This window comes from Nomascus leucogenys, unplaced genomic scaffold, assembly GCF_006542625.1.
Source record: "Nomascus leucogenys isolate Asia unplaced genomic scaffold, Asia_NLE_v1 Super-Scaffold_241, whole genome shotgun sequence".
Lineage (NCBI taxonomy): Eukaryota > Metazoa > Chordata > Mammalia > Primates > Hylobatidae > Nomascus > Nomascus leucogenys.
This window is the reverse complement of record NW_022095767.1, coordinates 2,581,946-2,608,416: the sequence shown is the minus strand read 5'-3', so window position 1 is coordinate 2,608,416 and position 26,471 is coordinate 2,581,946. Positions and strand designations below refer to the sequence as shown.

Genomic DNA, 26,471 nt, shown 5'->3' with positions numbered 1-26,471 from the left:
GAGACGGGGTTTCACCATGTTGGCCAAGACGGTCTCGATCTCCTGACCTCATGATCCGCCCGCCTCAGTCTCCCAAAGTGCTGGGATTACAGGCGTGAGCCACTGCGCCCGGCCAGAATATAAGTTTTTGATTAAAAAAAAAAACTTGTTTTTACCTTGATCAAGTTTTGAAATTTCTTGTTTTGCTGAAGCAGCAACTTGTAATGACTAACAGCTTCATTGTGGCCACTACAAAACACACCGTACTTTTCTTTCATTCTCTCCCCATTTTCACCTGAAAACTGATAAACAAAAGAATGGAAATGTTAATTAAACATGAAAACTGCCAAAGTATATTTTCATCTAATTCGTCTGAGTGTGCTAAAATAAATATTAGATTTATGTGTAATTCCATTTTCTTTCTTTTTTTTTTTTTGAGACAGCATCTTGCTCTGTGGCTCAGGCTGAAGTGCAATGGCGCGATCTTTGCTCACTGCAACCTCCGCCTCCCGGGTTCAAGCGATGCCCCTGCTGTAGCCTCCTGAGTAGCTGGGATTACAGATGCTGCCACCACGCCCGGCTAATTTTTTTTAGACAGAGTCTCACTCTGTTGCCCAGGCTGGAGTACAGTGGCGTGATCTTGGCTCACTGTGGCATCTTGCTCTGTGGCCCAGGCTGAAGTGCAATGGCGCGATCTTGGTTCACTGCAACCTCCACCTCCTGGGGTCAAGCGATCCTCCTGCCTCAGCCTCCTGAGTAGCTGAGATTATAGGTGCACGCCACCATGCCCAGCTAATTTTTGTATTTTTAGTAGAGACCAGGTTTCACCATGTCGGTCAGGCTGGTCTCGAACTCTTGACCTCTTGATCTACCCACCTCAGCTTCCCAAAGTGCTGGGATTATAGGCGTGAGCTACCGTGCCTGGCCAGCCAAAGTATATTTTCATCTAATTTGTCTGACTCTGCTAAAATAAATATTAGATTTATTTGCAATTCCATTTTCTTTCTTTTTTTTTTTAGAGACAGCATCTTGCTCTGTGGCTCAGGCTGGAGTGCAGTGGTGCGATCTTGGCTTACTGCAACCTCTGCCTTCCGGGTTTGAGTGATTCTCCTGCTGCAGCCTCCTGAGTAGCTGGGATTACAGGTGCCGCCACCACACCTGGCTAACCTGACCATGTTGGTCAGGCTGGCCTTGAACTCATAACCTCAAGTGATCCACCCCCCTCAGCCTCCCAAAGTGTTGGGGTTACAGGTGTGAACCACAGCACCCAGCTGCAGTTCCACTTTCTAATATGTCCTCAAACAGAGAAATGCTTCAGTTTGGGGTCTCTACTCGCAAGGAGTCATAAAGGTAAAATAAAAAAACCTTCTGTTTTGGGGCTTTGCTACATCACAGATGCCGTAAAACTTCCTAAGAGCTGAGAAAAAAAGTAAATTTCAGCCAACGGACATTAGAAACATAAAAAGCAGGCCAGATGCAGTGGCTCACACACGTAATCCCAACAGTTTGGGAGACTAAGGCAGGAGGATCACCTGAGGTCAAGAGTTGGAGACCAGCCTGGCCAACATGGTGAAACCCTGTCTCTACCGAAAATACAAAAAAATTAGCTGGGTGTGGTGGCAGGCGCCTGTAATCCCAGCTACTCGGGAGGCTGAGGCATGAGAATTGCTTGAATTTGGGAGGTGCAGGTTGCAGTGAGCCGACATTGCGCCACTGCACTCCAGCTTGGGCGACAGAGCGAGACTTCGTCTCAAAAAAAAAAAAGAAACATAAAAAGCAAAAGGATTGTTCTTCTAATTAGCTGGCCCAGGATGCTTTGAGCAAATAGTTTGAGGTCACATGAGGGGCACAGCTCCCCTGGGTAAATCTTGGCCTAGGGTGATCATTTGGGGTTAATACCACTACCATGGATGGTGCTGGTTCACAGGTATGCCTTCCCCTGCCCCCGAGATGGGGTCTTGCTCTGCTGCCCAGGCTGGAGGGCAGTGGCATGATCATAGCTCATTGCAATCTCCGCCTCCCAAGCTCAAGTGATCCTCCTACCTCAGCCTCCTGAGTAGCTGGGACTACAGCTATACACCACCACAGCTGGCTATTTTTATGTTTTGTAGATACCGGGTCTTGCTATGTTGCCCAGGCTGGTCTGGAACTCCTAGGCTCAAGCAATTCACCTGCTTGGCCTCCCAAAGTGCTGGGATTACAGGTGTGGGCCACTGCACTCAGTCAATAGGTATGCTTTGAACGGTTGAAAGCATAAGTGATTTGAACCAAAAAACAAAAACCAACGAACCAAACAAGAGCACAGAAGAATGTAACATTGAATAGTGTTCAGCCAGGGACACTGGCTAATTTAGGTCTCTGTGTTTCTAGAATATGAACTGCAGGCATCGCTGTAAGGGGCCCAGAACTGTGTGTCCTCAGGGGAGCAGGCACTCGACAAACAGGAGCCACTTGAGCCACTCTCGTTTTATTATTGAAAGGAACAGGCTGGGCCGGGCGCGGTGGCTCAAGCCTGTAATCCCAGCACTTTGGGAGGCCGAGGCGGGCGGATCACAAGGTCAGGAGATCGAGACCGTCTTGGCTAACACGGTGAAACCCCGTCTCTACTAAAAATACAAAAAAGTAGCCGGGCGTGTTGGCGGGTGCCTGTAGTCCCAGCTGCTCGGGAGGCTGAGGCAGGAGAATGGCCTGAACCCAGGAGGCGGAGCTTGCAGTGAGCCGAGATCGCGCCACTGCACTCCAGCCTGGGGGACAGAGAAAGACTCCGTCTCAAAAAAAAAAAAAAAAAAAAAAAAAAAAAAAAGAAAGGAACAGGCTGGCACAATGGCTCATGCCTGTGATCCCTGCACTTTGGGAGGCCGAGGCAGGGGGACTGCTTAAGCCAGGAATTTGAGACTAGCCTGGGCAACAAGGCAAGACCCAATCTCTTCAAAAAATAAAAAATTAGCCAGGCACGGTGTTCCTTGGAGTCCCAGCTACGTGGAAGGCTGAGGCAGGAGAATCACTTGAGCTCAGGAGTTCAAGACCAGCCTGGGCCATAGAGTGAGACCTCATCCCTACAAAAAATAAAATTTAGCCGGGTATGGTGGCGCACAGCTGTAGTCCCAGCTACTTGGGAGGCTGAGGTGGGAGGATCACCTGAGCCTGAGAGGTTGAGGCTGCATTGAGCTGTGACTGCACCACTGCCCTCCAGCCTGGGCAACACAGCAAGACCCTATCTCAGAAAAAAAGAAGAAAGGAACAGAGACAAAGCAGAGGCTTTGAAGACTTGAGATGAACATGGCTGCACCCACCTGCTGAACCAGGAGGTCGCCGATTTTCTGGATGACATAATTCCGGTCACTGCCCTCCTCCAGGGACTCTTGGCGGCGCTCCTTGAGCCGAGCGAGGAAGTGGCTGTGCGTCTCCAGCAGGTCATCAGCGCATGGGAAGAGGCGGCCAATGGCCTTGCTGCTGAACTGCAGCTCCTCCTGCAGGGCCCTGGAGTACACCTTCAGCATGATCTTGAGTGTCCGCACGTGGTGCACCTCTGTCTGCATCAGCTCTGCAGGGACATGGACGGCAGGACTTAGCCACGCTGCCCCACGGCCCCGCTGGGCAGTCGTGGGTGCTGCCAGCCCTTCACGTGCTGAACTGGCTCCTGAGAGTTCTCTGCCTAAGACCTTGCACCTTTGGGATCTTTGTTACTTCCAAGGTGTCCAGGGTTTAGAGTGCTGCGGGGGGGTCCCAGCCTGAAGGAGCAGGGGAAGGAGACAGCCCTGGGCCTCCCCATCACAGGAGGGTTTTGTGCCCAGTGTCAACCCAGCGGACAACATTTTAAGTCCGTGTTTTTTTGTTTGTTTTTTTTTTTTTTTTTTTGAGATGGAGTCTTGCTCTGTTGCCCAGGCTGGAGAGCAGTGGCGCAATCTCAGCTCACTGCAACCTCTGCCTCCCACATTCAAGCGATTCTCCTGCCTCGGCCTCCTAAGTAGCTGGGATTACAGGTGTGCACCACCATGCCCGGTATCAGGTCTTTTTAGGAAGAAGAGTGTTCTGAGGAACACTCCTGTAGCTGTTAAAACTCATACATCACATCTGTGTGTGTCCCTCACCAGACCTAGACTGCAATGAACAAGACGTTTGCGTCCCCCAAAATTTGTATGTCGAAATTCGAACCCCCAAGGTGACAGTATCAGGAGGTGTGGCCCTTGGAAGGTGATGAGGTCCTAAGGGGAGAGAACCTCATGGTGGGACTAGCGCCCTTAGGAAAAGGACCTGAGGGCCAAGGGTGGTGGCTCATGCCTGTAATGCCAGCACTCTGGGAGGCCGAGGTAAGCAGATCACTTGAGGTCAGGAGTTCGAGACTAGCCTGGCCAACAAAGCGAAACCCTGTCTCTGCCAAAAAATAATTAACTGGGCACGGCCGGGCATGGTGGCTGACGCCTGTAATCCTAGCATTTTGGGAGGCCAAGGTGGGCGGATCATGAGGTCAGGAGTCCGAGACTAGCCTGACCAACATGGTGAAACACTGCCTCTACTAAAAATACAAAAATTAGCTGGGTGTCACAGCAGGCACCTGTAATCCCAGCTATTTGGGAGGCTGAGGCAGGAGAATTGCTTGAATCCGGGAGATGGAGGTGAGCCGAGATGGAACCACTGCACTTCAGCCTGGGCGACAGAGTGAGACTCTGTCTCAAAACAAAACAAAACAAAACAAAAAAAATTAGCTGGGCATGGTGGCAGGCACCATCATCTCAGCTACTCAGGAGGCTGAGGCAGGACAATCGCTTGAACCTGGGAGGCGGAGGTTGCAGTGAGCTGAGACTGCATCACTGCATCCAGCCCGGGTGACAGAGTGAGACCCTGCCTCAAAAAAAGAAAAAAAGAACCTGAGAAAGACCATGAAGACTTTGTGAGAACACAGCCAGATGGCACCATCAGGAAGCCAGGAAACGGGGACTCCATGGACACTAAGTCTGCCGCTGCCTTGATCTTAGACGTCCCAGCCTCTAGAACTGTGAGCAATAAACTTCTGCGGCTTTTCAGCCACCCTGTGTATAGTGTTCTATGAGCACTGCCTATACAGGCTAAGACAGCCACCAACAAGGGAAGAACCAGCCAGACCTGGGCATTCAGCCAGACGTGTCCACAGGGACACATTCTAACAAAATCCTCTCCGACCGTCTCTTCCCTGGCATGGGAAGCAGGGCTGCACCAAGGGAGGAGAGAGAAAGAGAGAGAAACACAGAGAGAGGCCAGGCACCGTGGCTCATGCCTATAATCCCAATACTTTGGGAGGCCCAGGTGGGCGGGTCACTTGAGCTCAGGAGATTGAGACCAGCCTGGGCAACATGGTGAGACCCCTGTCTCTACAGAAAATAAAAAAATTCACCAGGTGTAGTGGCCCATGCTTGTGGTCCCAGCTACTAGGGAGGCTGAGGTGAGGGACTGCTTGAGCCCAGGTCGAGGCTGCAGTGAGCTCTGATTATCCCGCTGTACTCCAGCCTGGGCAATAGAGAGAGACTCTGTCTCAAAAAAGAAAAAAAAGAAAGAGAGAAAGAGAACAAAAGAGAGAGGGAAAGAGAGAAAGAGAGAAAGACAAAGATAAGGAAGGAAGGAAGGAAGGAAGGAAGGAAGGAAGGAAGGAAGGAAGGAAGGAAGGGAGAGAGGGAGGGAGCAGAGAAGAGAGTAGAGGGCTGGTGTGGTGGCACAGGGCTGTGGACTCCTCACCGTAAAGGACATCTTGTCTTTTCACCACCTCCCTCTTTTGCTTCTTGGCGTAGGCTGGGTCCACGGCGAGGCTCCAGGACTCAGCTTCAAACTCGTGGCCGTCTGACTCAATCTCACTCCTCAGTGAGGCGGCGTAGGGATCTGAAGGAAAAGCGAGGTGCGGCTGCTGGGGGCCCAGAGCCACGTCACCCCGATTCCCTCCGGTAGACATGCTGACACGAGCCCCAGCTCTTCCCAGGAGGGACAGGGACTGTGTGGCAGCCGCGAGAAAGCAGAGATGACCATACCTTCTACAAAAATGGACTCGGTGTTCGGAGATGTAAGGGACAGAGAGTCATCAGCTATCTGCTTAAATTTTAAAAACCCAGAATCGGCTTCATCCATCTCTCCTGTGATTGGTCTGAGTGCAAACAATAAAAACAATTGTTTTAGAAAAGTGAATTAAACACACACGACCTCATGCAACAAAGGCATATCGGTGACTCCATCCGATTCGATACTCTCTGAGAACTCTCCAGATTTTCACAGAAGCCTCAACTTTGTCTACAGATCATTTTTAAAAACTGGGAGATTTGCCAGGTGCGGTGTCTCATGCCTGTAATCCCAGACTTTGGGAGGCCGAAGCCAGGCAGATCACCTGAGGTCAGGAGTTTGAGACCAGCTCACCCAACATGGCAAAATCCCGTCTCTGCTAAAAATACAAAAATTAGCCGGGCGTGGTGGCAGGTGCCTGTAATCCCAGCTACTTGGGAGGCTGAGGCAGGGGAATCACTTGAGCCCGGGAGGTGGAGGTTGCAGTGAGCCGAGATTGTGCCACTGAACTCCAGCCTGGGCGACAGAGTGAGATTCTGTCTAAAGAAAAAAAAAAAAAAAAAGTGGTGGGGGGGATGGGGGAGATTATCTGTCAATGTCACATCAGGATTTCTTCCATAGTAACTTCCTTTCATGTTTAGTTACGTTCTAATGGGGTGTGGATTGCAGCTTCCTTGACGGGCCACTGGAGCCCGCTTGGGGCCCCTGGGATCCTGCCTACCAGGAGTTAAGTGGAAATGGTTTCATGGTCAAGGTGGGAAGGCAGTCCTTACTCAGAGGAAAATGATAATCTACTCCCTTTCCCACGAGCTCATGGAATAGTCACCACAAACATATCAGCTTCTAGCATCACTTTCTACCCCGACACCGATGCAGGCATTATCAAGGGATCCACTTTGAAGTCCTATAAAATGAGGTAAGGCACAGATAATGGGACGCCGCCTCCACACACACCCAGCAGGACTTTGAGCATCGCCTTGAGTAAGTAAGGAGCCCGGCCTAAGGAGCGAGTCCAAGGATCCCTCGAGGGCGCTAAGCAAACTGGCTCCACCAGGGGCCGAATACACCCCGGGATGCATCGTTTTTGCAAAAAAGCGTGGATCCTGGAAGCAAGCGTTAATGGGAATTTCTCTGCTTAGCACGGGGGCTGCCGTGCGGATTCACACAGATCTAAGTCGGGGTCTCCCTCCGGAGAGGCTGTCAACAGCTCCCCAGGGAATGCCACCACCCACCCGAGGGCACAGAGGGGACCCTGGCTTACCCGAGTTGCGTCCCAGGGCCAGCCGGGCTCGGTGTTGGCTGGGGACCCCCTTTCTGAGAGACCGTCATACCGACATTCCTGGACAGGGCCGGGCTGCCATCGGACAGGAGGGTGCCCCGGGGGTGCTCCTTGAGCGAGGCTGTGACAGAGGCAAGGACAGAGTTGGTGCTGAGAAAGTGGGTCGGGTAGCGGAGGTCGCCAGCACGGAAGCCCCGCTCCGACTGCGGCCGCAGCACTGACAAGATCTTGGAGGTCAGCAGCTCGTTATCCAAGAAGACGTTCTCGCTCCATTTCCTGGGGAAAGAGCCGTAAAAAGACAGCTCGGGGCGGCCGGGGAGCGCGCCGTGCCTGTCCCCGCTTTTGGAGTGCGCATTCCCCATGTTGGCGCCCGGGGCTCCGGTACCCGGCGCGGCGCCAGCCTGGGCTGCGCCGTTTTTATGCCTCAGTGGGATCCTTCTAGAAAACAGAGCTGCGTCTTCCCTTGCTGTATTGGCTGAAGCAGCGGGTCTGGAGGGCAGGATATTGGTCCCCACTGTGACCATTTACTGTGGAAATTGCAGTATTTGCTGCTTTGATAGAATAAAACAGAAAAAAAAAAAAACAAAAAAAAAAAACCTCTAGGCTCTCCCTTGGTCTTTGCAGGGTGTAAAAAGCAAGTGAGCTGTTTGAGTTTGCTGTAAACAGTCTAAGATCATGAAACTGTGAGCCTGGCATGCTTCATGCCAAAACCTCGCACATGGTGATAATTAATCTGAGATCAGATGTGAGGGTGACTCTAAGACCCAGAGATGGCAGGGCATGGTGCTTAGCCGCCCCTGGTCATCAGCACTCAAATAGAATTCTACCATCGAAGTGGACGCGAGGCTCCGATTCTGTTCCATACGGTGATTATAAACCAACCCAACATCAACAGGGGCTGCAAACTGCTGTCTACACCCATCTGTTCATTAATTTAAGGGTTCAGATCATAGGATACATGTGCCTGCTGAGAAGCTCACCTACTCATGGAAAGATGCAGCTTTTTAAATTAATTATTATTATTTTTAGAGATAGTTTCACTCTAGCTCGGGCTGGAGTGCAGTGGCCGACCATAGCTCACTGCAGCCTTAAACTCCTAGGTTCAAGCAATCCTTCTGCCTCAGTCTCCTGAGTAGCTGGGACTACAGGTGTGCTGTATAATTTAAAAATATTTTATTGTAGAGAGACGGGGGTCTCACTATGTTGCTCACGCTGGTCTTGAACTCCTGGCTTCAAGCAGTCCTCCTGCTTTGGGCCTCCCAAGATGCAACTCTTAATAAAGCTCAACTATGGCCGAGTGCGGTGGCTCATGCCTGTAATCCAGCACTTTGGGAGGCCGAGGTGGGTGGATCACAAGGTCAGGAGTTCAAGACCAGCCTGGCCAGGAAAACCCTGTCTCTACTAAAAAAAAAAAAAAAAAAAAAAAAAATTAGAAGGGCGTGGTGGTGGATGCCTGTAATCCCAGCTACTCAGGAGGCTGAGGCACAGAATCGCTTGAACCCAGGAGTCGGAGGTCGCAGTGAGCAGAGATCACACCACTGCACTCCAGCCTGGGCGACGGAGTGAGACTCTGCCTCAAAAATAAATAAGTAATAAATAAAGCTCAACTATCATTCATTAGGTTCAGTTTTCCCCTCCTATTTGACAGGCATAGTTGAGATGGGCTACTTGGCTAGTTTACTCTTATATTTTATAAAATTGTATCTTGAAGTTCTGCCTAGGTAAGGACAAAGACCAGCATTAAAAAGAAATCTGGCGGCCGGGCGTGGTGGCTCACGCCTGTAATCCCAGCACTTTGGGAGGCCAAGGCTGGCGGATCACCTGAGATTGGGAGTTTGAGACCAGCCTGACCAACATGGAGAAACCCCATCTCTACTAAAAATACAAAATTAGCCGGGCGTGGTGGCACATGCCTGTAAAACCAGCTACTAGGGAGGCTAAGGCAGGAGAATCGCTTGAACCCGGGAGGCGGAGGTTTCAGTGAGCCGAGACCGCGCCATTGCACTCCAGCCTGGGCAACAAGAGGGAAACTCTGTCTTGAAAAAAAAAAAAAAAAGAAATCTGGGCCAGACATGGTGGCTCACGCCTGTAATCCTAGCACTTTGGGAGGTAGAGGTGGAAGGATCGCTTGAGGCCAGGAGTTCAAAACCAGCCTGGGAAACATAGCAAGGCCCCGTCTCTACACAAAATAAAAAATTAGCTGAGCACAGTGGCGCACGCCTGTAGTCTCAGCTACTTGGGAGGCTGAGGCAGTAGGATTGCTTGAGCCCAGGAGTTCAAGGCTGCAGTGAGCTATGATTGTGCCACTGCACTCCAGCCTGGGTGACAGAGCGGGACCTTCTAGAAAAGGAGAGGGGAGAGGAGGAGAGGGGAGGGAGGGGAGGAGAGAAGAGAGAAGAGGAGAGGAGAGGGGAGGGGAGGGGAGGGGAGGGGAGGGGGAGAAGAGAGGAGAGGAGAGGAGAGAAGGGGGAGGGGAGAGGAGAGGAGAGAAGAGAAATAGAAATCTGATCTGTCAGGTCAGGTGCAGTGGCTAATGCCTGTAATCCCAGCATTTTGGAAGGCTGACACGGTGGATCTCCTGAGGTCAGGAGTTCGAGACCAGCCTGGCCAAAGGCCAACATGATGAAACCCCATGTCTACTAAAAATACAAAATTAGCTGGGCATGGTGGCGGGCACCTGTAATCCCAGCTACTCGGGAGGCTGAGGCAGGAGAATTGCCTGAACCCGGGAGGCAGAGGTTGCCGTGAGCTGACATCATGCCACCGCACTCCAGCCTGGACAACAAAGTGAGACTCCATCTGACCAAAAAAAAAAAAAGAAAAAAAAAAGAAATCTGATCTGTCCCATGGCCTCCTGGCTCCTAGGTCCTGACACACCATTGGTTTGTCTATGTTACAGGAAGAGAGCAGCTAGAAGTCTCTTTCTTGGGAACACAGAGTTATAAACCATGGGGTGGGCAGAGCTTGCCCTAGGGAAAACATACTCGCAGCAGCTCTCCTGGGAGAGGATTCAGCATTCTCTGAGCAACTTTTTTTTTTTTTCTTTTTTTTTTGAGACGGATTAACGCTTTTGTTGCCCAGGCTGGAGTGCAATGGCGTGATCTCGGCTCACTGAAACCTCTGCCTCCCGGGTTCAAGCGATTCTCCTGCCTCAGCCTCCCGAGTAGCTGGGATTATAGGCATGTGCCACCACACCCGGCTAATTTTATATTTTTAGTAGAGACGGAGTTTCTCCATGTTGGTCAGGCTGGTCTCGAACTCCCGACTTCAGGTGATCCACCCGCCTCAGCCTCCCAAAGTCCTGGGATTACAGGCTTGAGCCACCGTAGCCGGCCTCTGAGCAACTTTTAATTTAGCTGTAAATTGAAGGTGATTGTTAACGTGCAGGTGGCTGTGAGTTAGAGATTTTCTGGCAGAGGAGTCAAGAATTCTTGCCAATTAAGACATCAGCCACTAAGCTGTGTAACAGCACATTGCACATATACTCAGTAACTGTTCATTTCTTTCCACAGCCCAGCACAGCAAGGATGACATTTGTTCAGTGGCCAGAAACATTCTGAAGTCATAATACATGACTAACGATTACTATTGTTATAGGAGACAAAGCAGTTGAAGATGTCACTCACAAGGCAACACCTATGTAAAAAAACAGGAATCCTAAACCAAAGGCGACACGGTCCAGGACAGGCATTTCCTGCCATTTCTGTACACTCAACTCCACCCAGGCGATTATGACCTAAACGTACAAATATGGCGCAAATCCCGAGATGTATCCTTTGCCCAGCAGCATCCTGGCATGGCTGACAGATGGTTGCTTGTGGACTGAGGTCTTGACTGAAATCAGATTAATTCTGCTCTAATACAATAGTCCATAGAAGAAAAAGTCACTAAAAATAGCATCTGGCCGGGTGTTGTGGCTCACACCTGTGATCCCAGCACTTTGGGAGGCCGAGGCGGGTGCATCATTTGAGGTCAGGAGTTCAAGACCAGCCTGGCCAACACGGTGAAAACCTGTCTCTACTAAAAATACAAAAATTAGCTTGGCAGTGGTGGTGCACACCTGTAATCTCAGCTACTCAGAAGGCTGAGGCAGGAGAATTGCTTGATCCTGGGAGGCAGAGGTTGTGGTAAGCCGAGATCATGCCACTGCACTCCAGCCTGGGCAGCAGAGTGAGATCCTGTCTCAAAAAAAACCAAAACCAAAACCAAACAAAAAAACAGCATGTAAGCAATGCCAATTCCCCAAATCAAGTTGATGGCAAAAAAAAAAAAAAAAAAAAAAAAAGAAAAAAGAAAGAAAGAAGAAATGCTGATTCCAAAGAATTTTAATAAACTATTGGTAATGCTAAATCTATGGGAATAGATGTAAATCTTCCTTTGATGATTTAGAAGACACTGAAGTTTTCACATGTTGGGGTCATGACCAGGGACAGCAGGTTAGAGACCAGCCTGGGCAACATAGTGAGATCTCGTCTCTTAAAAAACAACAACAAAAAAAATTAGGCAGACATGTTGGTGTGTGCCAGTAGTCCCAGCTACCTGGGAGGCTGAGGTGGGAAAATTGCTTGAGCCCTGGGATTCAGGGCTGTGGTGAGCTATGACTGCCCCACTGCACTCCAGCCTGGGTGACAGAGCAAGACTGAAAAAGAATGAAATAAAATGAAATAGAATAAGAGGTGGACAGTCATAAATTGAGTCTTCCTGGAACACATGCGGCCACTGAAATAGCTGATGGGTCAAGACATGAGTCAGTGGCCCTGCCACAGAGCCGCTGTATTGATTATGTCCTTTTATTCCATATTTGTGATGCTCTGACATCTTGGGGCTTTGCTGACCATGGACGCACAGCCCCTCCCAGGGCTGGCCAGTTTCTAGAGACAGTAAAGGGTCTGCACCCAGTGCAGAGCTCAGACCCCCAGTTGCCTCCTTTATGGGGCTCTCACACTCCTGGCCACGATCCCACTGCCCTCATCACCTCGGGGCCCCGTCCTGAGCCTGCTCACCCTACCTGGCCCACTTGTTCCCCAGGAAACCACAATGAAGACTCCTGTCCATATTTTCCCCTCTGTCCCTCAACTGACCCTGGTGCTTCCCCGTGTGGCCCCTGTGTGGTGTGCCCTGCCTCCTGCTTCCAGAGGACTGTGAATATAAACTTCTTCCTTCCTGACGGTCATTTCTGGGTCTGTGAGTCTCACCATACCGGGTTAAGACAAATCCTGGGTACCCTAAAACACCAGCTGCCCAGGGGCCAGAAGTCTGCTTGCCAGGGATGGGAGAGCCTCAGATCTTCTGACACCTTTTTTTTTTTTTTTTTGAGATGGAGTCTTGCTCTGTCACTCAGGTTGGAAAACAGTGAGGGTGATCTTGGCTCACTGCAAACTCCACCTCCCGGGTTCAAGTGATTCTCCTGACTCAGCCTCCCGAGTAGCTGGGATTACAGGCGCCTGCCACCACGCCCAGCTAATTTTTGTATTTTTAGTAGAGACAGGGTTTTGCCACGTTGGCTAGGCTGGTATCGAACTCTTGACCTCAGGTGATCTGCCCGCCTTGGCCTCCCAAAGTGCTGGGATTACAGGCATGAGCCACTGCGCCTGGCCTATAGTGTTTCTTTTTGGGGTTCTAAGATCCATTTCGATGACTGTGAATATACTAAAAGCCCCTGGGTTGTACTCTTAAATGGGTGCATTGTATGGTCTGTGAATTCCGTCTCAATAAACCTGCTCAACCAACAAACTCACACCTGTGATGGACAGGCTTCTTTCCGTGGGAGGAGAGCAAGACATTTGATTTGCAGTTCAACATACGGTGGGAATTAGTCATTCTGCTCTTGGCTCCGAGAGAGACAGGGATACATATTTATCTCCTGCTACGGTTTTTCCTACAGCAGACGGCCATGGCGCTTGAAGTTCAGCTTGTGCTGTCCAGCACTTTCTGTGCAGCTGCAAAAGCTACTCAGAGTCTAATTAGCGCCTCCTGCCCACTGCTGAGAGGTGCGATCGATTAGCGAGCACCTGGCCCGCTGTGGCCACTGTATGCCGCAGAGCTCTTTCTGCAAGGGGACCTGGAGGATGGATGGAAAGAAGTGAATGGTGAAAATCAAAACAGTTCTGACCTGAGGGGGAAAAAAATATATCCTATTCTCAGCAACAAACACAGACAGTGGCCTATCCTCAGGGTGATTTTTAAAAGTTGGTTTTGTCTTGGTTTCGTGAATTCAAGAGTAGTCTCTGGCCAGGCATGGTGGCTCACGCCTGTAGTAATCCCAGCACTTTGGGAGGCTGAGGTGGGAGGATCACTTGAGGCTAGGTGTTCGAGACCAGCCTGGGCAACATAGACCTGTCTCTATAAATTTTGTTTGTTTTTAAAAAAAAAAACACTAAAACAAGAGCAATCTCTGAGCAAGTTAGATGACAAAGCTTTCGTAACAGGTGTCAGGATCCCACCTGCATTACTTTACTGGGACAAAAGACTCCATACTTTTTTTTCTTCTTTCTTGTTTTTTTATGAGACAGATCTCACTCTGTCGCCCAGGTTGGAGTGCAGTGGCGCGATGTCAGCTCACTGCAACCTCTGCCTCCCAGGTTCAAGTGATTCTCCTGCCTCAGCTCCCCGAGTAGCTGGAATTACAGGTGCCCACCACCATGCCAGGCTGTTTTTGTATTTTTAGTAGAGATAGGGTTTCTCCATGTTGGCCAAGCTGGTCTCAAACTCCTAGCCTCGAGTGATGCGCCTGCCTCGGCCTTCCAAAGTGTTGGGATTACAGGCCTGAGCCACCGCACCCAGCCTAAGACCCCAGACTTTTTCTAGTGCCTCTGTGCTTCCTTAGTGACTCAGTCTGTTATAAATCCTGTTAAGCCACAGGTTTCGTCCTCTGATATCCAAGCACACTCCTTATTAGGTCTTACAGGATCAGGACTCACCAAAAATTACATGAAAACAGCTGAGTAGTTACTAGCCTGTTCAAAGTAATGTTCAAGAAAACCTGATACACTTTTTTCTTTTTTTTTTTGAGACAGAGTCTTGATCTGTCACCCAGGCTGGAATGCAGTGGCACGATCTTGGCTCACTGCAACCTCCACCTCCCTGTAGTGGTGCAATCTTGATTCACTGCAACCCCACCTCTCGGGTTCAAGCGATTCTCCTGCCTCAGCCTCCCGAGTAGCTGGGACTACAGGTGTGTCCAACCACGCCCAGCTAATTTTTGTATTTTTAGTAGAGATGGGGTTTTGCCGTGTTGGCCAGGCTGGTCTCAAACTCCTGACCTCAGGTGATCCACCCGCCTTGGCCTCCCAAAGTGCTGGGATTACAGGTGTGAGCCACCGCGCCTGGCCTGCCTTCTTTTTTTTTAAAGAGAGACACAGTCTCACTCCATCACCCAGGCTAGAGTGCAGTGGCATGACCATAGCTCACTGAAGCCTCCAATTCCTGGGCTCAAGGGATCCTCCAGCTTCAGCCTCCTGAGTAGCTGTGATTACAGGTGTGTGATACCATGCCCAGCTAATTTAAAATTTTTCTGTAGCAACGGGGGTGTCATTATGTTGCCCAGGCTGGTCTTGAATACCTGGCCTCAAGTGATCCTCCCACTTCGGCTTCCCAAAGTGCTGAGATTATAGGCATGAGCCACTGTACCCGGCCCTGATGTGACATATTAAGTGATGGTCTTAATTGGTTTCAAACTCTCTTTTATATGTAATCTAGAGGCACACTGACTTCCAGAAATGCCAATTTGTAAGCAAGAATTGCCCATCCTAAATTGCAGATTCCTATATAGCCTCTCACTTGTAAAGGGACCCCAAACATTTTTTGAAGGCAGCTGGGCCCTGGTCCATAAGTCTCCACAGTTTTCTGCAAAGGACTATTCAAGAAACAAATGGGGCTGGGAGTGGTGGCTCAAGTCTGTAATCTGAGTACTTTGGGAGGCTGAGGCAGGAGGATCCCTTGAGCCCAGGAGGTCGAGATTGCAGTGAGCTATCATGGCACCACCGTATTCCAGCCTGGGTGACGTAGTGAGACCCTGTCTCTGAAAAAAACAAAAACAGAAAGAAACAAGTGAACCAGACAAGCACCTCGGTTTCAAGGCCTCGTCTCAGAAATAATGGCTCCTTTTCTCACATTTAGGGAGGTTTTCTGTCCCCACCCATCCTTCTGCTCTTTGTTTCAGCCAAGACTTTTCTTTTAGGCTGAGAGTGCAACCCGGCTCTAGAGAGTTCTAGCAAGCACTGGCTTACCGGTGAGTGTTCGAGAGACAATTAAAGAAAATCTGATGCCAGATGAAGTTTTCAGTTCACAGTTCCTGCCTTTTCAGCCACCTGGGAATAGACTAAATCGATGAGAAGACGACTTCATTGATTTCTCTTTCTTGCCTCATTTTGATGTTACACAAGCAAGATAGTATTAAAAAGAATAAAAAGGTAGGAGGAAGAAAAAAACCCCTTCATCCCACACCTCAGCAGACAAAGAAAAATTAAAAAAGATACCTTGCAGCTTAGAAGTATGACTCAGAATATTCTTCCCAAACCTGGTACTATCCAAAAACAAAAAAACAAAACGAAAAGCCCCCTACCCCAAACTACATGTCAAACCCCCAAAATACCATTAAAAAAAAATGTGGTAATTCCTAGCACAGGTACTATTTATTGAGTGCTTCTTGCATTCCAGGCTGTGTCCTGAGGACTTAATCTTCCTTCCTTCCTTCCTTCCTTCCTTCCTTCCTTCCTTCCTTCCTTCCTTCCTTCCTTCCTTCCTCTCTTCCTTCCCTCCCTCCTTTTCTTTCTTTCTTTCTTTCTTTTCTTTCTTTCTTCTTTCAGATGAAGTCTTGCTCTGTTGTCCAGGCGACGACGTGCAGTGGCATGATCTTGACTCACTGCAACCTCCACCTCCCGGGTTCAAGTGATTCTCCTGCCTCAGCCTCCTGAGTAGCTGGGATTACAGCCGCCCGCATCCATGCCCAGCTAATTTTTATATTTTTAGTAGAGTCGGGGTTTCACCATGTTGGCCAGGCTGGTTTCGAATGCCTGACCTCAAGTGAGCCGCCCACCTCGGCCTCTCAAAGTGCTGGGATTACAGGGGTGAGCCACCGCGACCGGCCTCACTTAATATTTCTTAAGTCCTGCAGTCCTCACAATGACTCAACAGTAGCTACTACTGTTATTTTATCTTTTTATGTTTTGAAACGGTCTCATTCTGTCACCCTGGCTATAGTGCACAGGCACAATCATGGCTCACTGCAGCCTCAACCTCCTTGTCTCGAGTGATCCTTCCACCTCAGTCTCCCGAGTAGCTGGGACCATAGGTGTGTGCTATCACACCTGGCTAATTTAGAGATGGGATCTGGCTATGTTGCAAAGGTTGGTCTCGAACTCTTGGACTCAAGTGATGCTCTTGCTTGGCCTCCCAAAGTGCTTGAGTTCATTTTTGTTAGGAAGTATAACATTTAGGTTGAGGATGGTTGGTATATTTATTTATTGTCTATGGATGTGGCCATTATTGTTCTATTTTATTTATTTATTTATTTGAAGATAGGGTCTCGCTCTGTCACCCAGGCTGGAGTATAGTGGCACACACATAGCTTACTGCAGTTATGAATTCCTGGGCTCAGCTTCCCAAGTGGCTGGGACTGTAGGCGCATACCACCATGCCCAGCTAATTTTTTAGATATTTTTGTAGAGATAGGGTCTCCCTATGTTACCAAGGCTGATCTCGAACTCCAGGCTTTAGCTGTCCTCCCACCTCAGCCTCCCAAAGTGCTGGGATTACAGGCAACACCATGCCTGGCCTGTGTTAATTTTGGGAGCTGTATATTTGGGTACAGTGGCTCACGCCTGTAATTCCAACACTTTGGGGGGCTGAGGCGGGAGGATCACTTGAAGTCAAGAGTTTGAAACCAGCCTGGCCAACATGGTGAGACTTCATCTCTCCAGAAAAAAAAAAAAATTAGCCAGGCATGGTAGCATATGCCTGCAGGCCTGAGTACTTGGGAGGCTGAGGCAGAAGGATCGCTTGAGCCTGGGACCTCGAGGCTGCGTTGAGCCATGATCATGCCACTGCACTCCAGCCTGGGTGACAGAGCCGACCTTCATTTCCTTTAAAGAAAAATAAAAAATGACAGGGAAGTATCTCAAAAGTTAAATTCACCAAGTGCAAGTTGAGCCTGAGCTGGATTCTGGAGCAGAAAAATAGGTGAAATTTGGATAAAGCCTGGGAGTTTAGTCAACAGTTATTAATGTGCGGGGAAACTGGGTGTGGGGTACCATGAATATTCTCTTTCCTATCTATGCAACTTTTCTGTAAATTGAAAATTATTCCCAAGCAATAGGTTCCTTAAAAAAAAAAAAGTATATTGAGGCACAAGTCAATTAAAAAAAAAAAAGTACTTCCAGGATGCACTGAGGCTTGTTAAACACAGCAGAGGTTTTGGTAAGGCATATGCACGGGGGCGCTCTGATTTAAGAACCAGAACTCACTGGCCAGGAGACAGCGCCCTCTCTGTGGCATGCATGCCACTGCCCTCTGGGATCCTCCTGTGGGATCTTCTAGAGCCTCCTCTTATGGGTGTGGGCCCTCCCTCTGTGCCAGGGACATGAGCCCCAGCTTGGGGCACCTGTGGGACGATGACTTCTCTTGCACCCTGAAATCCAATCGGCCACAGTCCTGCCTTCTGCCTATTTTTTTTTTTATTTATTTTTGAGACAGAGTCTCACTCTGTTGCCCAGGCTGGAGTGCAGTGGTGTGATCTCAGCTCACTGCAACCTCTGCCTCCCGGGTTCAAGCAATTCTCCTGCCTCAGCCTCCCGAGTAGCTGGGATTACAGGTGCCTGCCACCACGCTCAGGTAATTTTTGTATTTTTAGTAGAGATGAGGTTTCACCACGTTGGCCAAGCTGGTCTCAAACGCCTGACCTCAAGAGATCAGCCCACCTCGGCCTCCCAAAGTGCTGGGATTACAGGCATGAGCCACCACATCTGGTCTTCTGTTTAACGGGCTTTGGGGCTGCCCACTGATCACTTAGCCCAGGCTGAGATTGCCGTGGGTGGCTGCCCATCCAGACTCACTCATTCTCATCCCACCCCATCTACAGGGTCCAGACCCTCCCTGGCCTCACCTCTTGCCACGTTTTGTACCCTGTACCCCAACTACGCTGACATGCCATACCAGGGAGCCTCAGAGCCCCCGGCCCCTCAGCTCAAGGTGTCTCCCTTATCTGGCCAGCTGTGGGGCCAGGTCAGAGTCCTTCTGCATGGCGTGCCCCTGCCCTCGGGTCCTGTGGCGTAGGCCTGCAGGCTTCCTTTACAGCTCACCACACTCCTGACTTTATTGCACAGCCTCCCTGCACCTTGACCTCCCTGGGAGCAAGGGTCAGGTGCTGTTCATCTCCAGGCACTGGCGTCACATCAGATCTACGCGCTCAGCCCACTGCGGCACGAGCACACAGCCATGCAGGCTACCATGGCCCTGTGGCGAAGGGTGCAGTCAGGGAGGGCGGGGGGCACAGTGAGGAGAGAGATCAGGGAGGGCACCCAAAAGTGCGACCTGCAGGGGCCCAGGGTAATCTCCTTCTCGGCCATTTCACTTTTGTTTTTTCGACACAGTTTCACTCTGTTGCCCAGGCTGGAGTGCAGTGGCATGGTCACAGCTCGCTGCAGCCTCCAACTCCTGGGCTGAAGTGATCCTCCTGCCTCAGCCTCCTGAACCGTTAAAGGCAACAGCCACATTCAGGGTCATTATCTTTGTTGGGATTTTAAGTTCCACTTAAAAAGAAAAATCTCTTTGGAAGGCCAAGGTGGGAAGATCATTTGAGGCCAGGAGTTCGAGGCTACAGTGAGCTACGATCGCACCACTGCACTCCAGCCTGAGAGAGAAGTGAGAGTCCATTTCTGAAGAAAGAAAATCTCCATGCAACAGGCTGTGGGCTCACCAGGCTCTGCTGGAAGGCGAAGGAAGGCCACAGCCAGGAAGCAAGTGGGCGCCTGGCCCAACAGATGGGAACACAAACTACCTTGCAAAGCCAAGGGTTACTCACCCAAGAAAATTGAGTTAAAAACTGCCTGAAAAAATGCATTTTAAGCACTGCTATTTCTTAAGTGGAGTTGTATGACTCTTCGACTTAGCTACCACCCACCCCCATTCAGTTTCACATAAACATGAAAATCCTTACACATTCTCAACATGACCGCAGGAATTAACTGTTGAGCTACTTTCTGGTTTTATCATCTTATTCTTCTTACTGTTTATTTAAGTTCTGAACATGTTTGCCCAGAGGTTTGACCTGTTACACACTCTTATTCTATTCCTTTAAAAGAGAGGTGATTTTCATTTTTTTCTCTCTCTCTTTTTCTTTTTTCCTTTTTGAGACAGAGTCTCACTCTGTCATCCAGGCTGGAGTGCAGTGGCGTGATCTCAGCTCACTGCAGACTCTGCCTCCCAGATTCAAGCAATTCTTGTGCTTCAGCCTCCCAAGTAGCTGGGATTACAGGCGTGTGCCAAAACACCTGGCTAATTTTTGTATTTTTAGTAGAGACAGGGTTTCACCATGTTTCTCAGGCTGGTCTTGAACTCCTGAGCTCAAGCAATCTGCCTGCCTCAGCCTCCCAAAGTGCTGGGATTACAGGCATGAGCCACCGTGCCCAGCCTCCTTTTTTTTCAGAGACAGGGTCTCACTCTGTCATCCAGGTTGCAGTGCAGTGGCATGATCATAGCTCACTGCAGCCTTGACCTCTGGGGCTCCAGTGATCCTCCCACCTCAACCTCCCAAGTAGCTGGAACTAAAGGCAGGCACTCCCACACTCAGCTGGTTTTTGTATTTTCTGTAAAGACAGGGTCTTACTATGTTGCCCAGGCAGATCTTGAACTCCTTCCCGCGCTCAGGCAATCCTTCCACCTCGGCCTCCCTAAGTGCTGGGATTACAGACAAGAGCCACCGTGCCTGGCCAAGACAGCCCTTTTTTTTCTGGACGATGCCTGGACACATGAAGCCCACAGACATCCCCCCTCCAGGGTACTGGGTAGACACACCTGCCGTCGGGCTCAACTTGCAAAAGTGAGGCAGCTAGGGCAACATTTGACCTCAGTGAGACTCATTTCTTCACTGGGGGCTCTCCAGGAGCCTGTAGTGAATTGGGCCCTAAAGCATCCTGTGTGCGGCTTTCCTGGCAGGTTCTGCGACAGCAAAAAGGCCAGATGGAACCACATTCTTGCCTGCAGTGGGGGTTCTGGGTTTTCCCCACCTCGAGCTTACGAGAGGGAAAAAGGAGGCCGGGGTCATCTCTAACCCCAAAGTGCCTGACCTGGGCTCCTCCACCCCAAGAATTCAAACTTAACTTTCTCCGAGATTCAGAAGGCTCTGTAGAACTTTTCAACACGGTGAGGTGACCTATGATTTTAGAATATTTGACAGCATAACTAAGAATTCAAGAGTCCACAGTGAGAAACCTCATTCTCCATGGAAACCAATCAAAGCCGCTTTTCCTCCTGGGACAAGTCTCATCCTAAGAGTAAGGGATGCTTCACAGTACAAAATACACTTGCTGCTAGCTGGAAATACCCACGTCCTAAGGCCTTTATCCTGGTGGGAGCGTTCCATTCTGAGCAAACGTTCTCTCAGCCAGGGCAGCGGCATTTCTGTGACATACGAAAATACTACATGATTTTGCATAAGGGGAAAACTGAGGTGGAGGTGGGAAAGGCAGGCAGAGAGCTAGATTTTGGTGCCCAAATCACTAGATGTTGATTAGGTGTCTGGCATACTACCTAAGAGTAAATTCTCATCATTCTTTGGTGCTTTTTTCTTTCTTTCTTTTTTTTTTGAGACAGAGTCTCACTCTGTCGCCCAGGCTGGAGTGTAGTGGTGCAATCTCAGCTCACTGCAACCTTTGCCTCCCAGGTTCAAGCAATTATCCTGCCTCAGCCTCCCGAGTAGCCGGGACGACAGGCACGTTCCACCACGCCTGGCTCATTTTGGTATTTTTAGTAGAGACAGGTTTCATCATGTTGGCCAGGCTGGTCTCAAACTCCTGACCTCAGGTGATCCACCCCCCCTCAGCCTCCCAAAGTGTTGGGATTACCGGCATGAGCCACCTCGCCCAGCTTATTCTTTGGTGCTTTTTTCCTTTTTTGAGACAGGGTCTTGCTCTGTTGACCAGGCTGGAGTGCAGTGGTGCAGTCATGGCTCACCGCAGTCTCCAACTGCTAGGCTCTAGCAATCCTCCTGCCTCAGCCTCCCAAGTAGCTGGGACTATAGGCATGTGCCACCAAGCCCGGCTAATTTCCTATTTTCTTATTTTATTTTATTTTTTTTTGAGACAGGGTCTCGCTCTGTTGCCCAGGCTGGAGTGCAGTGGTGCATTCATAGGTCACTGTAGCCTCGAACTCCTGAGTTCAAGCAATCCTCCTGCCTCAGCCTCCTGAGTAGCTGGGACTATGGGCACACACCACCATGCCTGGCTAATTTTTATGTTTTTCGTAGAGACAGGGTGTTGCTATGTTGCCCAGAGTGGTCTTGAACTCCTAACCTCAAGCGATTCTCCTGCTTTGGTCTCCCAAAGTACTGAGATTACAGGCATGAGCCACTGTGCCCGGCCTCTCATCATTCTTAATAAGCTTTTTTTTTTGAGACGGAGTCTCCCTCTGTCACCCAGGCTGGAGTGCAGTGGCACTATCTCGGCTCACTGCAATCTCCGCCTCCCAGGTTCAAGCGATTCTCCTGCCTCAGCCTCCTGAGTAGCTGGGATTACAGGTGCCCACCACCACGCCCGGCTAATTTTTGTATTTTTAGTAGAGATGGGGGTTTCACCATGTTGGCCAGGCTGGTCTCGAACTCCTGACCTCGTGATCTGCCCACTTCACCCTCTCAAATTGCTGGTATTACAGGCGTGAAGCACCGTGCCCGGCCCATTCTTAATAAGCTTTAACTGCAAAAGTTTGTTTTTTTTTGTGGGGGAGTAGGGGGAGATCCCCACCTTTTTTCCATTGATATAGAAGGCATTTCTCTAAATGTGTAAGACCAAGCCAGAGCCCTACTCTTGTTTAATGAAGAACTAAGGTAAACTGCTATAGGTGAGTCACCTTAGGGGCATTAGAAAAAAAAAAAGGGAACAAAGTGGAACATTCTTGGGCATAAAACCAGTTGGCTGCATGTTATGGTCTTAAAAAAGTACAAATGTGGTACAAACTCTTCATCTGCAAAGATTCCTGGCTGATAAGAACTGGCTCTCAGGAAATATTGATAAGGGCTCATGAAGAAATATCACCTATAGCACTGTTACCTGAATTTGAGCCTTTTTTTTTTTTTTTTTTTTTTGAGACGGAGTCTTGGTCTGTCACCAGGCTGGAGTGCAGTGGTGCGATCTCGGCTCACTGCAACCTCCGCCTCCTGGGTTCCAGCAATTCTCCTGCCTCAGCCTCCCGAGTAGCTGGGATTACAGGCACCTAGCACCATGCCTGGCAAATTTTTGTATTTTTAGTCGAGATGAGGTTTCACCACATTGGCCAGCATGGTCCCAATCTCCCGACCTTGTGATCCGCCTGCCTCGGCCTCCCAAAGTGCTGGGATTACAGGCGTGCACCACCGCGCCCAGTCTAAATTTGAGCCTTCTTAATGAATAGTACAAGAGTGAACTAAAATTTAAAATTAAATTAAAATCGACCAGCACTCTTACCATCACTTACAAATGTCTCTATGCCCCAGTCTTTATTGACATGGGTGTACATGTTCAGTTATAGTTGCAGGGAACACATGAATATTTCACGTTGCTATGGACTTTGTAAGTACTGCTTTAATCGTTTCCCTGCTGTTAGACATTCGAGGCATTCCAATTTCATATATGAGTCTCCGTGAGACGAGATTTTGGACACAAAGGTTACAAATCTTTTCTGATTTTTAGACTTGCATTACCAAATTGCTTTTCCCAAGGACTTTGCTAATAAGTGTAACCTTGCAGGAAAATCTGGCTCAAGAAAGAAACTCCGGCCTGGCGTGGTGGCTCATGCTTGTAATCCCAGCACTTTGGGAGGCTGAGGCAGGCGGATCACCTGAGGTCAGGAGTTCGAGACCAGCCTGACCAACATGGAGAAACCCTGTCTCTACTAAATATACAAAATTAGCCAGGCGTGGTGGCACATGCCTGTAATCCCAGCTACTTAGGAGGCTGAGGCAGGAGAATCGCTTGAACCCGGGAGGTGGAAGTTACAGTGAGCCGAGATCACGCCATTGCACTCCAGCCTGGGCAAAAAGAGCAAAACTCCATCTCAAAAATAAATAAATCAGTAAATAACATAAAAACCTCAAAGTGGGTGGCCACCATTTTTGATGCCACCCCGGATCAACAGTGTGTCAGTTTTCACGTGGCTTGCTTCTATCAGATCCACTTCTGGACTCACTTCTACTAGATCCACTAGAACACATAGCTCACTTCCATGAATACCAGATCCACTTCCTGTTTCCTTGCCCAAGTGTGGAGGTGGGGGCTGTAGAATTAGGGGATCTTGATCCATGACATTTGTCTTCCGAAACACAGGCTTTGGCATCAGGTAGAACACGGGTTTGAATCTTATTCTGCCACGTGCTTTTTTTTTGAGATAGAGTCTCTCGCTCTGTCACCCAGGCTAGAGTGCAGTGGCATGATCTCGGCTCATTGCAACCTCTGCCTCCCGGGTTGGTTCAAGTGATTCTCGTGCCTCAGCCTCCCGAGTAGCTGGGATTATGGCCATGCATCACCACGCCTGGCTAATTTTTTCTATTTGTAGTAGAGAAGGAGTTTCACTATGTTGGCCAGGCTGGTCTCAAACTCCTGTCCTCAAGTGATCCGCTCGCCTCGGCCTCCCAAAGTGCTGCCACGTGCTTGTACTACCTTTTTGATCATGGCCAGTTAATGACCTGGTTCCCCTGAGATTGTTTAGTCATCTGTGCAGAAGCAATAAATGACATCCACCTCACAGGACTGTTGGGACAATTCAAGGGGGAAATAAACTTCAAGAATCTGAGAACAGAGCAAGGGGCCAACTGTTAGCTCCCTCACGCCCAACCCGAATACTCAAACAGCTAACTGAAGATAGACTGGACAACATTTTCCTGAACGCAGACTGGACCGTGCAAATGGGCTCAGTAATAATCCATGAAACCCCAGCACACTGGAACGAGGAGGAACGGGGGTTTAGCTCCCCGCGGCTGTTAATCCCTGTGCTGTCCAGACAGTCACTGATGACCCATGAGCCATGTTTCCAAAGAAAAATTATTTATACATCTGTTTAGAAAAGTTAAAACAGCCTGGTGGGGTGGCTTATGACTGTAATCCCAGCACTTTGGGAGGCCAAGATGGGCGGATCACTTGAGATCAAGAGTTTGAGACCAGCCTGGCCAACATGGTGAAACCCCATCTCTGCTAAAAATACAAAAATTAGCTGGGTGTGGTGGTGTGCGCCTGTAATCTCAGCTACTTAGGGGGCTGAGGCAGGAGAATTGCTTGAACCCAGGAAGCGGAGACTGCAGTGAGCCAAGATTGTGCCACTGCACTCCAGCCTGGGTGACAGACTGAGACTCCATCTCAAAAAAAAAAGAAAAGAAAAGAAAAGAAAAGTTAGAACACATTTTGTTGTGGGACTGATGATGCGGTGTTTGAGAGGAGATCTCCAGTCCAGAGGAACCCAGGTGATCCAGGAGGTGGTGTGTTAGCAAAGGATGATGGGATCGCCAATAGTGGGAGCTGGGGTGGCCTGAGGAGGAAGGTGAGTCATTTTGCCTGGAGGCAGATCATGGGATCCTTTGCACTGGGTTTTGAGGGATGAATAGAAGGTCATTAGAAGAAAGAAGCATGAGGGAAGGTCATTCCAGGAGAGGACAGTGGGCAAGGGCAGAGGCATTAACAGGGGGAATGATGGCATATTGAGGGGAAGGTGGTTTACAGTACAGGAGGCTGGGGGGGGGGGGGCATGGGCGGGAGCTGGGCAGGCAGGGAGTGCTAGAAGAGTGTGGCCAGAGATGAAGATTAAAAGGCAGGCTGGGCGGGGCATGTGTGTGTGGCGTTTTACATGCTGCCCTACAGCACTCTTCCAGAATAGGAGCCAGGAGAAGGTTTTAGGCAGGGAGAGGCATGATTAGACCTGCATTACAGAGGTAACCAGTGATAGGAGAGGCAAATGATTAGATGGAGACAGAGAGATGACAGAGGCAGGCAACCAGTTTGGCAGCCTGAGTGCGAGGTGACAAAGCCCTTAAGGAAGGCAGAGGGTGAACAGTTGGGACAGGAGGTCAGAGGCAGAACCAGCGGGGCTTGGTGCCTGGGTAAACACAGGTGCGGATGGAGGAGGCCAGGATGACGAAGATGTCTGGTTTGGGCCACTGAGGTGGGACCTGGAAGAAGGAAGGGAGAAGGGGACAGAGGTGGGAAAAAGAACAACAGCTCTCCTAGCAGACACGGTCAGTCTGAAATGCAACCCAGGACCCTCTGCTCAGAAGTCCTGAAGGCTGTTGAGACATGCATGGAGTCAGGGTCATCATCAAGGCTGGGGATATCTATTTATTTATTTTTCAGGCAGAGTGTCACTCTGTTGCCCTGTCTGGAGTGCAATGGCACCATCTCAGCTCACTGCAGCTTCTGCCTCCTGGGTTCAAGTGATCCTCCTGTCTCAACCTCCCAAGTAGCTCGGATTACAGGCGTGCACCAGCATGCCTGGCTAATGTTTGTATTTTTAGTAGAGACGGGTTTTCACCATGTTTGGCCAGCCTGGTCTTGAACTCCTGACCTCAGGTAATCTGCCTGCCTGGGTGTCCCAAAGTGCTGGGATTACAGGTGTGAGCCACTGCAACCGGCCAAAGCTGGGGATATCTATTTGGGAGCAGTCTATGTGCAGAAACAGAAAAGAAGAGGAGGGTACAGTTGTCCGGCATATGGGAAAAGTCGGCCCTCCGAACCTGTGGGTTTTCATCCTGAGAACACTGTATTTTTGATCTGCTTTGGTTGCAGAAGCAGAACCTGTGGCCGCAGAGGGCCGACTGTATTGACTGAGAAAAGTCTGTGTGTAACTGGACTCACGCAGCTGAAACCCGTGCTGTTCAAGGGTCAACTGTAGTCAAAGACATAATCCTGAGGAACGGCATTTGGAGGCTGAAGTGGGCAGATCGCTTGAGCCCAGGAGTTTGAGACCAGCCTGGACAACACAGTGGGACCACATCCCTACAAAAAATACAGAAATTAGCTGG

At 49.7% G+C, this 26,471-nt stretch overlaps 1 protein-coding gene across 4 annotated transcripts in view; it reads right to left on the bottom strand.

Annotated features, from left to right (window-relative positions):
• Nucleotides 1-26,471, bottom strand: part of LOC100581805 (rho guanine nucleotide exchange factor 18) — a 78,900-nt gene that overhangs the window by 26,535 nt on the left and 25,894 nt on the right. For 2 of the 4 annotated variants that reach the window (XM_030807770.1, XM_030807771.1), the window contains exons 1-5: nucleotides 7,262-7,656; nucleotides 5,976-6,088; nucleotides 5,689-5,829; nucleotides 3,273-3,523; nucleotides 156-281 (exon numbers count right to left, since the gene is read on the bottom strand). In XM_030807770.1, the coding sequence (XP_030663630.1) occupies nucleotides 156-281; nucleotides 3,273-3,523; nucleotides 5,689-5,829; nucleotides 5,976-6,088; nucleotides 7,262-7,641 (1,011 nt within the window). In that variant the 5' untranslated portion in view covers nucleotides 7,642-7,656. Of the gene's footprint in view, nucleotides 1-155; nucleotides 282-3,272; nucleotides 3,524-5,688; nucleotides 5,830-5,975; nucleotides 6,089-7,261; nucleotides 7,657-26,471 lie in introns of those variants that run through there. The other 2 variants (XM_030807772.1, XM_030807773.1) reach the window with 2 other exon arrangements.